This window comes from Eumetopias jubatus, unplaced genomic scaffold (genome assembly GCF_037043125.1).
Source record: "Eumetopias jubatus isolate StellerSeaLion01/CBP00866 unplaced genomic scaffold, mEumJub1_p1.0 scaffold_16, whole genome shotgun sequence".
NCBI lineage: Eukaryota > Metazoa > Chordata > Mammalia > Carnivora > Otariidae > Eumetopias > Eumetopias jubatus.
Genome location: NW_028274822.1, coordinates 45,488,770 through 45,504,200, shown reverse-complemented (window position 1 = coordinate 45,504,200; position 15,431 = coordinate 45,488,770). Strand labels below are relative to the sequence as shown.

General features: G+C 34.7%; 1 protein-coding gene across 2 annotated transcripts in view; it reads left to right on the top strand.

Moving 5' to 3' along the window:
- The window catches only part of TAF4B (TATA-box binding protein associated factor 4b), a 124,187-nt gene that overhangs the window by 87,301 nt on the left and 21,455 nt on the right, over positions 1-15,431 (top strand). For both annotated transcript variants that reach the window (XM_028098412.2, XM_028098413.2), the window contains one exon: positions 6,650-6,760. In XM_028098412.2, the coding sequence (XP_027954213.1) occupies positions 6,650-6,760 (111 nt within the window). The remainder of the gene's footprint in view (positions 1-6,649; positions 6,761-15,431) is intronic.

Below are 15,431 nucleotides of genomic sequence, written 5' to 3'. Positions count from 1 at the left end.
AGCAGGCTTAAGTTTATGAAACAAAGCCTAGTAGGAATATAACTTAACAGAAACCTGTTGTCAGAATTCTGGTTAAACCAGCTTTTAAAGGTTCCAGTTGATGGAGTAAAAACACTCCACACTGTCTCTCCCACTGAATACAGTATAAAGTCTGAACAGAATGCACAGAGAAGCTATTTGAAGGTTTTGAAAAGTAAATAGTAGATAAATTGGGGAAGAAGATGAGAATCCAAAATACCACTAAACCAGCAGTGTGGTTGCCATCCCTCTTTCGCCTCCCCACTCCTATTCTTGCTGCTTACTGTAGACATGGATACAGTCACAGAAATGTATGGCAAAGCAGAGTAACTAAAGCCCCAGCTTTCTGGCCAGAGGACAAAAAGAGGAGCCTAGGGAATAAAAAATTACTGGGAAGATTGTGGAATAGGGAGAGCTCAGGAAAGCAATCCTATTATTATTTTAAACTTCTAGGCCCACTCTTGAGCTACACATTTGTCATATGTGAATGATTCTAATCAGCATACATAAACTTGAAGAATGGAACTAACAGAGCACTGCTAGGTCCCAGACTGACAACTGAGTAGTACATATTTGGGACAGATCCAAAGAGCACAACAAAGGCTTTGAAAACAACTGATGTTGGAGCCTAAGCCCACAGAATACACATCGGAATTTGTGGCCTAAATCTGGCTGGCCTGTTTTGCATGCTAAAACAAAAATATCATACTCCAAAGGATTTAAAGAAGACCCAGAGTCTTACAACATAATATTTAAAATATTCAGTATACTGTTTAAAATTATTTAGCTTGAAGACCCAGGAATAAAGTTCTAAAATGGAAATTTTAGAACTGAAGATGACAGTAATCAAAATAAAACACTTGTTGGATGGGCTAGATAGCAGAAAAGAGATGAAAGAGGAAAGAGTCAGTGAACTTGAAGATGGACAAATAGAATTTATCTAATCTAAACAACAGAGGGGAAAATGGATCAAAAACAGAGCCTCAGAGACCTGTGGGACAGTGACCAAAGGTCTGGCATTAATGTTACTGAAGTCTCAGAAAGACTAAGATGCTAAAAATGTGTTTGAAAAAATAATGGCTAACAACCCCTCAAATTTAGAGAAAGACAAACCTAAAGATTCTGGAAGCTCAGTAAACTCCCCACAAACAGGATAATCACAGAGAAACTCAGGTTTGGTCACATCTAGTCTTAGAAAACTAAAGACATAGAAAAAATTCTTGAATAGCTAGAGAAATGTACACTTTTCCAATAAGGGACCAGCAATTCAACTGATTATAGATTTCTTATCAGAAACCATGGAGACCAAAAAGAAAGTAGCAACATATTTTTAAAGTGCAGTAAGTAAAGAACTGTCAACCATCCCAGAATGCCATATCCTGTGAAAATACCCTGTAGGAATGAAAGTGAAATAAAGACATTGTCAGATGAAGGAACAAGAATAGAATCTGTTGCCAGCAGACCTGCTCTGAAAGAATTGTTTAAGGAAGTTGGAGTTCTTCAGAATGAAATGAAATGATACCAAAGGGGACCTTTAAACATCAGGAATGAAGAAAGAACAACAGAAATGGTATAATAGACTAGTCTGCTTTTGAGCTTTTTAAAAATATTGAAAGCAAAAATTACAACATTGTCAGGGATTTTCTATATATATACACACACACACACATATAGATATACACATACATATATGTATGTATATATGTGTATATGTATATGTTTATGGCTAAGTCATTATATTAAGTGTAAATGGTCTAAATATACCAATTAAAAGATAAGAGATTGTCAGGATAGATTTAAAAACTATGACTAATCTGTATCTATTTACAAGAAACTCACTTCAAATATAATGATGTAGATAGGTTAAAGTAAAAGGACAGAAAAAATGCTTATATTAGAGAAGAAAGATCTCAAATCAATAATCTAAGCTTTTACCTTAAACTGGTAAAAGAAGAGCAATATACAACCAAAGTAAGCAGAAGAAGAGAAACAATAAAGGTAAAAGCAGAAATCAATGACTTCCACTAACTGAAGAAAAAAATAGAGAAAATCAATAAAACCAAAAGGTGGTTCTTTGATCAACAGAATTGATAAATCTCTAGTAAGACTGACAAAGAAAAAAGAAGATATAAATCACCAATATCAGGAAAAAAGAGATGGAAAATCACTACAGATGCTGCAGATGTCAAAAGGATAAGGGAATACAGATGAACAACTCCATGCAACTTAGGTGAAATACCAAGTTCTTGAAAAGCACAAGCTATCAAAATTTAGCCAAGCAACGTAGTTAACCACAATAGTTCTATAATTATTAAATAAATTGAATTTATAGTTAAAACTTTTCAATAAAGAAATCTCCAGGCACAGATGATTTTTACTTAGTAAATTCTCTGAAACATTTACAGAAGAATTAACACTACATCTACAGAATTTCTTTCAAAACACAGAAGAGTTAAAAGCTCTTCCAGTTCATTTCATGAGACCAGCATTACCCTAATAAACCAGATAAACATTACAAAATAAGAAAACTACATTTCCGTATCCTTTGTGAACATAGATGTAAACATGTTCAAAAAATATTAGCAAATCAAATCTAGTAATATATAAAATAATACATCATGACCAAGTGGAGTTTACCCCAGGAATGCAAAACTGGATTAAAGTTCACAAATCACTGAATATAATTTACCATATTAGCAGTCTAAGAAAGATCATATCAATTGATGCAGAAATACATTAGATTTCAGCATGTATTAATTACTCTCAAGAATCAAGGAATAGAACGGACTTCCTCAATCTGATAAAGGGCAGCTATTAAAACCCTGCTATTAATGTTATTCCTAATGGTGAAATGACCAAATGCTTTCTTTCAAAGATTAGGAAAAAGACAAAGATGTCTGCTTTCATCACTATTACTCAGTGTTATATTGCCAGTACAATAAAACAAGAAAAAGAAAAGGCATATAGAGATTGGAGAGAGAGAAATTAAATAGTGTGGGGTTTTTGTTCTCTCAACTGTGCCTTCTTTAGTGTAAACTTTTCTAATTTATATGAAGTCTAATCTGTCACGGTTTGTTTGTTTTTTTAATGAACGTGCTTTGGGTGCCATGTCTTAAGAACTCTTTCCTCGGCCCTAAGTCACAAAGATTTTCTCTTACACTTTTTGCTAGAAGCTTATAGTTTACATTTTGAGTTAATTCTTGTATAAGGTGTGAGGTTTAATGTCAAGATTTATTTTTTCGCATATGATGTCCAGTTGCTTCAACATTTATTGAAAACACTATGCTTTCTCAATTGAGTTGTTTTCTACCCTGGTCAAAAATCAATTAGCCATATTTATGTGGATATGTTTCTTGATTCTTTATTCTGTCTCATTATTCTGTGTGTCTGTTTCTTCTCAGTATCACATTATTTTGATTACTGTAGCCCTCTATAAGTAATTCCTAAAATCACATGGTGTAATTCATTAAATTTTGTTCCTTTTTTTTTTCAAAATTGATTTAGCTTTTCTAGTTCCTTTGCCTTTCCATATAAATTTTACTTTACTCATTCATGCATTCATTCATTTATTAAGATTTATTCATTTATTTATTAGAAACACTGAGAGTGAGAGAGAGCACAAGCAGGGTGGAGGGATACAGGGAGAGGGAGAAGCAGGCTCCCCACTGAGCAGGGAGCCCGATGCAGGGCTTGATCCCAGGAGCCCAGGTTGTGCTTTCTCTTTCCCTCTCTCTCTCTGACAAATAAATAAATAAAATCTTTAATTTTTTTTTTTTAAGATTTTATTTATTTGTCAGAGAGAATACAAGCAGGGGGAGCGGCAGGCAGAGAGAGAAGCAGGCTCCCCACTGAGCAAGGAGCCCGACACGGGACTCAATCCCAGGACCCTGGGATCATGACCTGAGCCGAAGGCAGACACTTAAAACCGACTGAGCCACCCAGGCATCCCTAAATAAATAAAATCTTAAAAAAAAAAAAAAAAGAAAGAAAAAAAGTTGCTTAACCAACTGAACCACACGGGTGCCCCTCCATATATATTTTAGATCGACTTACCCATAACTGTAAAAAAAAAAAAAAAAAATGGAATTGTGTTAAATCTATAAAAATTTTGAGAGAATTGAAATGTTTACAATGTTGAGTCTTGCAGTCCATGAACACATGTCTTTCCACTTGTCTGTGTTTTATTTCTTTCATCTGCATTTTGTGATTTATTGCATGCAAATATACATAGGTTTTAGGTTTATACCTAAATTTCCAATTGTACCTTAATGGTATTTAGAAATGACTACTGTGTACGTTCACCTTGCATCTTGCAACCTTGCTAAATTCATTTATTAGTCCTAGGGGGATTTTGTTTTTGTTTGTTTTTGTTTTTGTAGCTGACTTGAGGTTTTCTGTGTAGATAATCATGTCACTTTCAATCCTGTTTCTACCTGCAAGCCTCTAACTCAGTGCCTGGCTGTTTTCACTGAACTCAGCTTACATATCATCTTTCCCCACTTTGTATGCCAAATCTGCATTAATGCCCAGAATGTTCTTCTGTTCTGGTTAAAAATGCCTAGTTTTTCTCTATAGTGCTGGCCAAGATACATTGTTTTTAAGAAAGTTTTTTGTAACATAGGGCAAACCAAAACTATGGTAAGTTTTAATTTTTGGTATAGTTTGCAAAATTTTAAAACATTGTATGTGAGATTTCAGAAAACCGAAATATAATTTGCAGAATGGGAGAAAGTGTTTTACTACAAAGGTATGGAAATTTGATGACAGAGGTCAGTTTAAAAACTTTTTATGTGTTGTAACTGTCTTGCAGATGCCATTTTTCTCCAGGGAAAGATTTTAAAATATAGCTTGTTTGATTTGTGCTGCAGTGTAGATTAACTAAAATCGTATTTTGTCATCTAGAAGTTCCAGAGTATGACAGCATCAGATTCTAACACTATATATTTTATTTAAAAGGCCAGCATCAACAAAAGATGGTTTCTAACTCCTGAAAACAGTTTTCCAGCAGTTTATATATAAGTGAATCCACAATTTAAAAGAGGAATTTCTGGGGGTGCCTGGGTGGCTCAGATGGTTACTGTCTGCCTTTGGCTCGGGTCATGATCCCAGGGTTCTGGGATCAAGTCCCACATCTGGATCTTTGCTTGGCAGGAAGCCTGCTTCTCCCTCTCCCACTCTCCCTGCTTGTGTTCCCTCTCATGCTGTCTCTCTCTCTCTGTCAAATAAATAAATAAAATCTTTAAAAAAAAAAAAAGGAATTTCTGCCCGGTAATTTGTGAAACAAATGAAGAATTGTTCTTTTTTCTTTTTTTAAGTTGTGTTTTCTTCTTTAATAAAGACTTAGTTACCTATGGCTTATTTTTGGTCTTTCCTCTAATATTATAAAATAATCTGAAGTGATCTTTACTTTGCATCTCCTTGAGACTGCCTATTTCACCACAAACTATGTATTAGTATGTTCAAAATTTGGTCAGTGCTCTTTTTAAAAGAATATTGTGTGTGTGTGTGTGTGTGTGTGTGTGTGTGTGTGTGTGTGTGTGTGTGTGTAGTCCATTGTGTGTGTGTGTGTGTGTAGTCCATTGTGTGTGTGTGTGTGTGTGTAGTCCCTCAACAGGTTACTTTCAGTTGGCTGTCTTGGAGCCTGATCTTGTTTGAATATTTGTCTAGCAACCAGTGCCAGGTTCTTTCTTTTCCTTCATAGTAATAAGATTTTGATGCTGAGGCTAGGATTTCCAGTACAATATTAAATAACAACGGTGAGAGTGGACATCCTTGTCTTGTTCCTGACTCTAGAGGAAAAGCTCTCAGTTTTTCCCCATTGAGGATGATATTAACTGTGGGTCTTTCATATATGGCCTTTATGATATTGAGCTATGTTCCCTCTATCCCTGCTTTGCTGAATACTTTCAATTTTTGGCATGAAGATAAATAGAGTAAATCCATGTGAAAGTGTGACATATAGAGAGGGTTTGTAACAAGAACACTTGGCTCTGAGTTTTGTTTCTACCACTTATTATTTATGTGACCTTTATGAAGTTTTCCTAAGCTCTTAGAGCATGTCTTCCTTAGTTTAAAAAAAAAAGATGAGTACATGTATAATTTTCATAATCCTGTTATAGTAATTAATATATACTTTTCAGTGTTGTGAGAGTTAAATGAGTTAATTTTTAAGGAGGCAGTTTGTAAATCATACAGCATAGAACTGTTTCCTGTGACACACAATAACTGTCTTTATTTTCGAGTAATTTTCTTTTAATCTGAAAAGGTCGACTATAGTTTGGCCAATTTCTGTCCAGTTTACTGTTCATTTTATTCTTCAGGCATTTCTTACCTGTGATTAAAGTAAAAAGAGATTAAGCTCTAGATGCCTTTCTTTTCTTGTTTTTCTTCTATTCTATACTTCTTCCTTACCTAAATTCTGCTTCTTCTGTTTATAGATTCAGGACTAAAGAGTTTGTTGGGGTAAAGGCATCAGGAAATGATGTGCTCTTGGCTATTGGGGGAATCTAATATTTATTCCTTACTGTAACTTATTTGGTGAAGAACACAGAAGTAGGCTTAGTGATCAATTTCTTCCTCCCTCTGAGCATGACTATGTAAATATTCATTTTTTTTTAATTCCATCTTCTAGTTACAACAGTTGGAGCTTGCGCAGATACAGCATAGAGATGCTAACCTCACAGCTCTTGCGGCTATTGGACCAAGAAAGAAGAGACCACTAGAATCTGGGTCTGGAAGTGAGGTATTGAAGTAATGTTTGTTATTTTATTTTTCATGTCAAGAAAGCAAGCCAAAAAGAAGCAAAGACATGTAGATAGTTTACCCTACCTAGCATGCTGGTGCTGCCAAATGCTTGTTAAAACTCTCCTTTGCCTGTTTTACAGAATCTTAATTTTTCCTGGTTTTTAGGATATATATCACCTTGAACTTTACTCCTGCTGATTACTTATTTTATACTACTTTTATACTTCCTCCTATCCCTCATTTCTAGTCCTACTGAGTCTCACTATCTCAATTTTTTTATTTCTGTACATTCTTTTCAGTGGTCTTATGTAACCCTCTTCCTGCTGTGTATGTAAATCTAGCTCATCTCTTAAGATCAAATCTGCCCTCTCTATTTCTTGCATGAACCACTATTCATTTCCTCATTGACTTCTTGTCTCAGTACATAATGTGTTTGCGTGGCAAATTAGTCTCTGTTCCACATAGGATGCATATTTTTTCCAAGATTTTAAACTTTTTGAGCAAGACTATAATCCTATTCATTTGTCTTTCCCCCCAGAACCAGGCACTTATATACTCAATAAAAATTGTTAATTGACTAGCACTAAGGAAGGCTCTTACTTACATCTTTAGAGCAAATATTTGATGTAATGGTACATTAATGGATTGATCATCAGGGTGAGATAGAAGTACGGTAAGAGCCCTGAGATAGGGTCAGCAATAAGAGAGTCACGGCTCATCTGTTTTGCTGTGTAAAATTTAAATGTGCTTGAGACAAGCTCCTCCCTAGCATTGACCCTGAACACTGACAGTTCCTAAATGAATGACAATCATCTCAGTAGAAGGATTTAAAAAATTAGTTGTTTTTCCTTATAAATGTAGTGAATGCAACGTGTTCACATGCCCCCCCAAAAAATCACAGTATAAAAAAATGTTCGAAAAATAAATGTTTCCTTCTCACAGATTTCTAGTCCCCCATCTCCTTCCCAACCAGACGTAGCCATTATTAAGATTTTGAAGTAGCTTCCCAGAAATGTTATGAATATGGGCATGTATTTCATGGGTGTTCACAAATCCACATGTTTGATTTTGTTTTTACTTAAATGTGTTCAAACTAGAGTTATTGTTCTGCCCTTGATGTTTTTCTTTTTTCCAGGATCTTTTTCCATAATCTCCCTCATATAATTGACCTCCATAGTTTTTAAAGATATAGGACAATACTGTGTTTAGATAAATGTAATTTATCAACCTGTCCTTTAATGGAAATTTAGGCTTTTTTACAGAACATTCTTGTACTGACATTGTTATGTTTGTCCAATGTAACTGTAGGCTAAATTCCTAAAAATGGAATTCCTGGTTTAAAGGCTGTGCAAAGTAGGAATAACTTTTTGGAAAAATTCAAACATACAGTGATAGAATAGTATAATAAATCCCCATATACCCCCCCATTACACCTACTATAAATTTATTCCCAGTCTTTATTTATATCTGTACCAACTTTCTCAGCTAAGTTTTTTATCTCCCAGGTTATTTTTTTTTAAGATTTTTATTTATTTATTAGAGAGAGAAAGAGCAAGTGAGAGAGAGCACGAGCAGGGTGAAGGGCAGAGGGAGAAGCAGACACCCCACTGAGCAGAGAGCCCAATGTGGGACTCGATGCTGGGACTCCAGGATCATGACCTGAGCCAAAGGCAGACACTTAACTGACTGAGCCACCCACATGCCCCTCTCAGGTTATTTTAAAGTCAGTTCTAGACTCAGTATCATTTTAACATAAATATTATTTGTTGCTTTTGATTTTTGTTAAATATTTAAAAATGACCGTCTGAATAAGTTGTATCAGTTTTTACATCCATTATTGTCTACTTTCCCACACTGTGATTAACACTGGGGATTATCTTTGCCCTTAGATGGTTGAAAATGCAATTTTTAGGGGTGCCTGGGTGGCTCAGTCATTAAGCGTCTGCCTTCGGCTCAGGTCATGATCCCAGGGTCCTGGAATTGAGCCCCGCATCAGGCTCCATGCTCCTCAGGAAGCCTGCTTCTCCCTCTCTCATTCCCACTGCTTGTGTTTCCTCTCTCACTGTGTCTCTCTTTGTCAAATAAATAAATAAAATCTTAAAAAAAAAGAAAAATGCAATTTTTAGTAGAATATTTAAATTACAGGTAAAATTGAGCAGTCTTTTCCTATGTATATTGGCACTTTCAACTTACTTTTTTCCGCTGAGTTATATTTTTCAATTGATTAAGAAAATGGAACACACCAGAATCCCACCCTCCCACCTCCTTCCCCGCCCCCACCCCCAAGTTTGTCTGGGCTATATTCTTCTAAAAGTGTTTATTTTCCTAAAAAATCTTTTTGGCTTCTGGACTTCCATTCTGTTTGGGAAGGCCTTTCTTATTAGAATTATGTGTTAATACATTTATCATTTTACCTTTTAAATATAAATCTTTGATTCATCCAGAATTTCTTTTGAATAGGAGTTGAGATACGGCTTTAGCTTAATTCCCTTAGTTTTCCTTTGTTCTCTCCCAGGCTCACAAATTGTCCCGACACTGTTTACTCAATATTTCTTCCCCACTGACTTGAATTATTACCTTTATCACACAAATTTTGTATTGAATACAAATTCCCATATGTATTTGAATCTGTTTGTTTATACTCTGATCCAGTGCTATCTAATAGAACTTTCTGTGTTGAAAATATCCTATCTGTGGTGTCTTGAATGACTACATACAGCTGTTGAGCGATTAAACCATGGCTACTGATTGAGGAAATAAAAATTAAGTTTTTAAAATTAATGTAAATTTTAATAGTTACATGTAGCTAAAAGCTACTGTATTAGTGCAGGACTGTTCTGTTGATATGTGTCTATGTATGGCTGTTTTTGTATTACTACAAAACCTTTTTTTTCCCCTTCTTAGCCATTTGAAAATTATACAGTTCAGTAGTATTAAGCATATTTACTTTGTTGTACAACATATCTACAGAACTCTTTTCATTTTGTAAAACTGAAACTTTATACCCATTAACAATTTCTCATTTCCCCCTCCCACAGCCCCTAATAACTCCATTTTGATTCTGTAAATTTCACTACTTCGATACCTCTTGTAAGTGGAATCATACAGTATTTGTCTTTTTGTTACTGGTTTAGTTCACTTAGCATAATGTCCTCAAGGTTCCAAATCTTAATATATTTAAAAATATGGTAAAACTAGTGTAGTAGAGAGCTTTTTATGTTTTTACTTCCCTACCACAGGACAGCCCCCTGCCCTTAACGTTTGATCTCTTTGTATATAAATGTGTGTGAATATTTTATTAACACTGGGTCGTGAAGCATATTCCTACAAATATGACTTAGCATACTTTTTTTTGTTGCAAGAATAGTTATTTATAATTTTTTCCATCCACATAGTTATTGTTTTTAATATTATAACTTCTTTGAGAAAGAGCTATGGGAATATCTAAGTTCCTGTCCTTTTCTTTTATGCTAGTATTATACAAAAAATTCTATATTACAGTGCATGGGGTGAGTACATATGCTTTAGACTCAGACAAAGCTGGGTTTGGTTTTTTACTCTGTTTAAGTTTTATAATATTTGACCAGTTCTTTAACACAGTACCTCAATTGTCCCTATCTGGAAAATGGGTATAATACCCACCTGTAATGTCTTAAGGATTGGATTATGTGAAGTGCTTAGCTAGTTTCTAGCCTCAAGAATGGACTTAATAAATTGTCATTGTGTCATCATAGTAACAGTACCATTATTTTAGGTTTTAACAGTATTTTATAAGTAGTCTTAATGATTCATAGTGAGTTTGAAATGCTGACCACTAATCTCTTCAGAACTTTGCTTCTCTATCTCATTTGAGTTTGTCACAAATTTTGGAAACAAACATTCCCTGGTGTGTAATAATTGGAGATACATTTTTTTTAAAGAACATTTTTTTAAAACAGATTTTACTTATTTATTGAGAGAGAGAGAGAAAGCAGAGGGAGAGAGATGAGCAGACGATACACCAATTGAGCAGCCCGACGTGGGTCTTGATCTCACGACCCTGAGATCATGACCTGAGCCAAAACCAAGAGTCAGACAGTTAACCAACTGAGTCACCCAGGCGCACCAATAATCAGAGATTTTTAAGTGTCTTTTTCTTTTATTGTAGTTTTGAATCTGAGAAAGGTCATAGGTTAAGGGTCGGGGGAAATGTACTTTTGGTATTCAAACAGATAAAATCAGTTTGTATGATTTATCTATTGGCATTAAAATAAAAATTTATTAATTTTTAAATTTCAATACAGATGCATCCTCACTTAGATATAAATATATTGAATAGTCTGTTTGCTTGGTGCTTCTTTAGTTTTGAGAATTTGAGTATGTATATTTTCCCCTGTATTTCTTGGACTTTAAGCTTAGGTAGTTGTCAGATTTTAATGTATTATATAACAGCCAGTACTTTAAGTAATGCTAACCTAAATTGAAAATATCCATTTTAATGAGCTGGTGATGTTTTATTATGATCCTTATTTTTTATTTGTAGTGTTTTAACTTTAAAGGCAATTTTCTTTTAAAAATGCAAAACTGGAGAAAGCCCTATTGTATGTTCTTTTGATATTTAAGTTTATTGCTGATATATTTGCCCTTCCAATAACTTAAATGCATTAATCAGGATTGTTTATTTTATTTTATTTTTTTGAAGATTTTATTTATTTGAGAGAGAGCACGGGCGAGAGAGAGAGAGTGAGAGAGCACCCAAGTGGGGGGAGAGGGGCAGAGGGAGAGGGAGAAGCAGACTCCCTGCTTAGCAGGGAGTCGGATGCAGAGCTCAATCCCAGGACCCTCGGTTCATGACCTGAGCTGAAGGCAGACACTTAACTGACTGAGCCACCCAGGTACCCTAATCAGGATTGTTTAAAACCCTTTATTCATTTGTTTTACTCCCTCACAAATAACACAAAAATGACATATGAAACATTTATATTTTTAATATTCTGTTCCTTGGAAACTGAGGCTTTACTTTTTGTCTGCTTCTTTCTTATAGATGGGAACCTGAAATCTTACCTGTTGGATTTAAATTTGTTAGAATAAGCATATAATCCCAGAGGGTAGTGAAGTAGAGTCTGGTTCTTTGAAGAGTAACTCCTTGGTTCAAATGCAGTTTTTTTGTCTACTAAAAATTCAGAAAATTAAGCTTAGTACCTTTGCACTTATAGATAACCATTTTTGTTGATAATAAATCAACAATAATAAATTTGGAGAAATTAGTTTTAGACTTTTGTCCTTTAGTATTTTTTCTGTTATGTAAAATAAAGGAAGAATGCCTCTTACCCTTAAAAAGATCTATTTGTGCAACTTATATATTAAACTGGCCTCTAATAGATTTATATTTGATATTCTCAGAAGTCTTGAAAAAGTTGAATAGCATCAGCTGCTGTCTCCTTGTATTACCCTAGCAAAAAGCAACAAGTACCGATTACCATTTTGGTTCAAATATGTGTACCATAAACCTGTTGACATTTAAAAAGAAAAGCAAATAGTTAAAATTTACTACTTGGGAGTAGTTCAATTTGTCCTTAATTTACTGCTGTGGTTTGATGTTTTATATATATTTATTTATACATGTATATGTGTATACATATATATGCATATATTTCCTATATATGTGCATATATATGAAATTAGCTTTTAAATTAATAACAGGCTGTACAGATACTTATACAGTAAATTAGGACCTACTTTAAGATTTAGAGTGCATGTTTGTATTATTTATATTGTTTAGGTGATGTGTTTGTGGTCCTTGGGAATATCAAAACATTAATAACTTTATTTCCTGTGTTAATTTTAGATCCTTGGATTGGAAAGGATCTTTTTTTCCTATTAACAGTATTTTCAGATAGTTCATGTAGCTTATTAATGATCTAACATTCATAACAATATTTCTTAATTTTTGTTGAGTGTAAAGATAGGTTTTATTTTAACTTCATAACATATCTAATAAAACACACCATTATACATAAAAAGCAATTTTGGAACTACGAAAGTACAAATTTTGGAATGTCAGCATGCAGTTTTACTTTCAGTGCTTTTTTACAAACATAAATGAAGTCTCTTGAGAATATTTAATTATTCAATTGGCTTGAAATGCTAATATTTCTTTTTTTTAATTTTTATTTAAATTCAGGTAACATATAGGGTGCCTGGGTGGCTCAGTTGGTTAAGCGACTGCCTTCGGCTCAGGTCATGATCCTGGAGTCCCTGGATCAAGTCCCGCATCAGGCTCCCTGCTCGACAGGGAGTCTGCTTCTCCCTTGACCCTCCCCCCTCTCATGTGTGCTCTCTCTCTCTCTCTCTCTCTCAAATAAATAAAAAATCTTAAAAAAAGAAAAAATAAATAAATTCAGATAACATATCGTATATTATTAGTTTCAGAGGTAGAGGTCAGTGATTCATCATTCTTCTGTAACACTCAGTGCTCATTACATCACGTGCCCTCTTTAATGTCCATCACCCAGTTACCCCATGCTGATATTCTTTTAAAATTAAGTGGTTACAGTACCAAATCAGCTACGTGGTGCTTATAGTATTGATGTGTGTGGTATATGTTGCTTAAAATAGTGTTCATTTGCTAACCAGAACAAAAAAATTATCAAGTGGATAGTATATGCTCTTTCTGTCTAGAAGCAGGCTAGAGTCCTACCCTGTAAGATTTTAACTCTTGGGGTAAGAGGAGAAAGGACTTCTATGAAACTTTGCTTAGCAATAAATTAGGAAACTTGATTGAAATCAAAATTAAGGTTTTTGACGTGAAAGGGAACAGCTTTAATCTTTATGTTCTTGAGGGGCACAGGTAGTGCCATTCTTTACTCCTTTCCTTTTTGCCAGGCTATAGGGGAACCATAACTTTCTGAAGTGTACATTGTTACCTATTGTAGCTGACTTAGTAGAGATTTAAACATACTTTATTGTTATCTAACATTTTCTATAAATATCACATAGATTCACTGGAATTTAGAGTATGTTATTACTTTAGATAAAGAAGCAGCTCCTTATAGTTTGAGATTTTTTTAATGTTATTTACAGATAACATTGATAACAGATACAGATAACAGATCTGCCACTTTTTCATAAATAACTTAAACATAAATCTAAATTGTAGTCAAATCTTTTAAATTTTCCAGAGAATTAAAGGTTGACTCTTTATCAGCTTTGTTCGGGGACTTCATGTGAAATATGTTGAATTGCACATTATGGGTTTATCTTTCCTTCTTCCGAAATTCCCCTTAAATGTTAATAAAGGAGCGAAAACATCATAAATACACAAGACTATAGAAGAAAGGAGAAAACAGCAGTAAGAGTATTTAGTAGTATTTGAGTAGAAACTGATTACAGACTAGAGGTATTCTTTCTGAAAAAAGGAACTAACCAAGAGAAGAGGCCTTAAATATTAATAGTTAAGTGCCTTTTAAATATGAACATGTCGGCAAGGATAACCAGACATGTAAGGGAAACCTCTTACATAAAAGATTAAAAGGAGAATATGGAAGAAAAGGCACGAAGCAGTAGGAAACTGGAAAAAAATTTAAAAAGCACCAGAATGTATTACAACCATGAAACAAGAATAGAAAGCTGTTTTTAACAATGACTAGAAAAAATGAAAGACCCCTTGGAAATTGAAAGTATGAGAGCAGAAATAATAATAGAAGGGTTAGAAGTTAAAACTTGGGACAGATCCAAACACGTATTTAAAAAAAAAAAACAAAGATGGTATGGTAGATTTGTGTTATGTCACATTTGCTAAGCTAGAGCTACATTTCCCAGAATTCCTTTTTTTGCATAGCTCCCAGTTACTGTGAGCAAGGAGGTGTTTTGATTTTGCAAGGTGGAAGTGAAACTGCAGCCATATTCTTAGTCTCAGAAGGCCCTTGTGGGGACACGGGGAGCTACTGCAGCTCACAAACGTTCTTGGCATGGGAGAGCCTCAGAGCTCTTCAGCTTCCCCCATAATCTCTCTGTTGGCTTCTCCAAACCCTAGGCCAGGCCCAGCACCAGAGTCAACAGCTGGGTATAAACTGGCCAGGTTCATAATTACTTAGGGCCGAGTCTCTGTTATAAATGCCATATTCAGAATCATTCTTAGTGTTCTCTGTTCAAATGCTAACTGATACAGACATCTGTATGATAAGTAGTTGTAGAGGAACAGTAATGTAATGATGGGTTCCTAAATTCTAGGTTTTCCAGAATGGGTTCTTGGGTCTAATTAGATTTAAAAGCATTAATGGCCCTGTTTCAAGTGGCAAAGGAGACACCAGTGATCCATGGCACGCTGTAGCAAAACAGTTACTTTATCAGCTGTAGACACTAGTAAGCAAGTGCCTGTAGAAGATAAGGCTTTGGGAGACCAAGTATTTACTGCCACAGAACATTTTAACGTGAAAATAAGAATAATGGTCCCTTCAAAGTACACTGGGGAACTTAGAGAAGGAAAAGGCTTTAGATTCTGAGCTCAAAATCCACATAAGGGAGTGAAAGCCTCTGTGATTGCTCTAAAGGAAACCCTTATCTCTTGTAGCCAAAGGCAGAGATTTCTGAAAACTAAACCCAAAGTCTAATCCTGCAGGTGGTTGAGTTACAATACAAATTGAATTTCCAGTTTTGTGGTCTCTTGTATTAAGGTTACATTGGGAAAG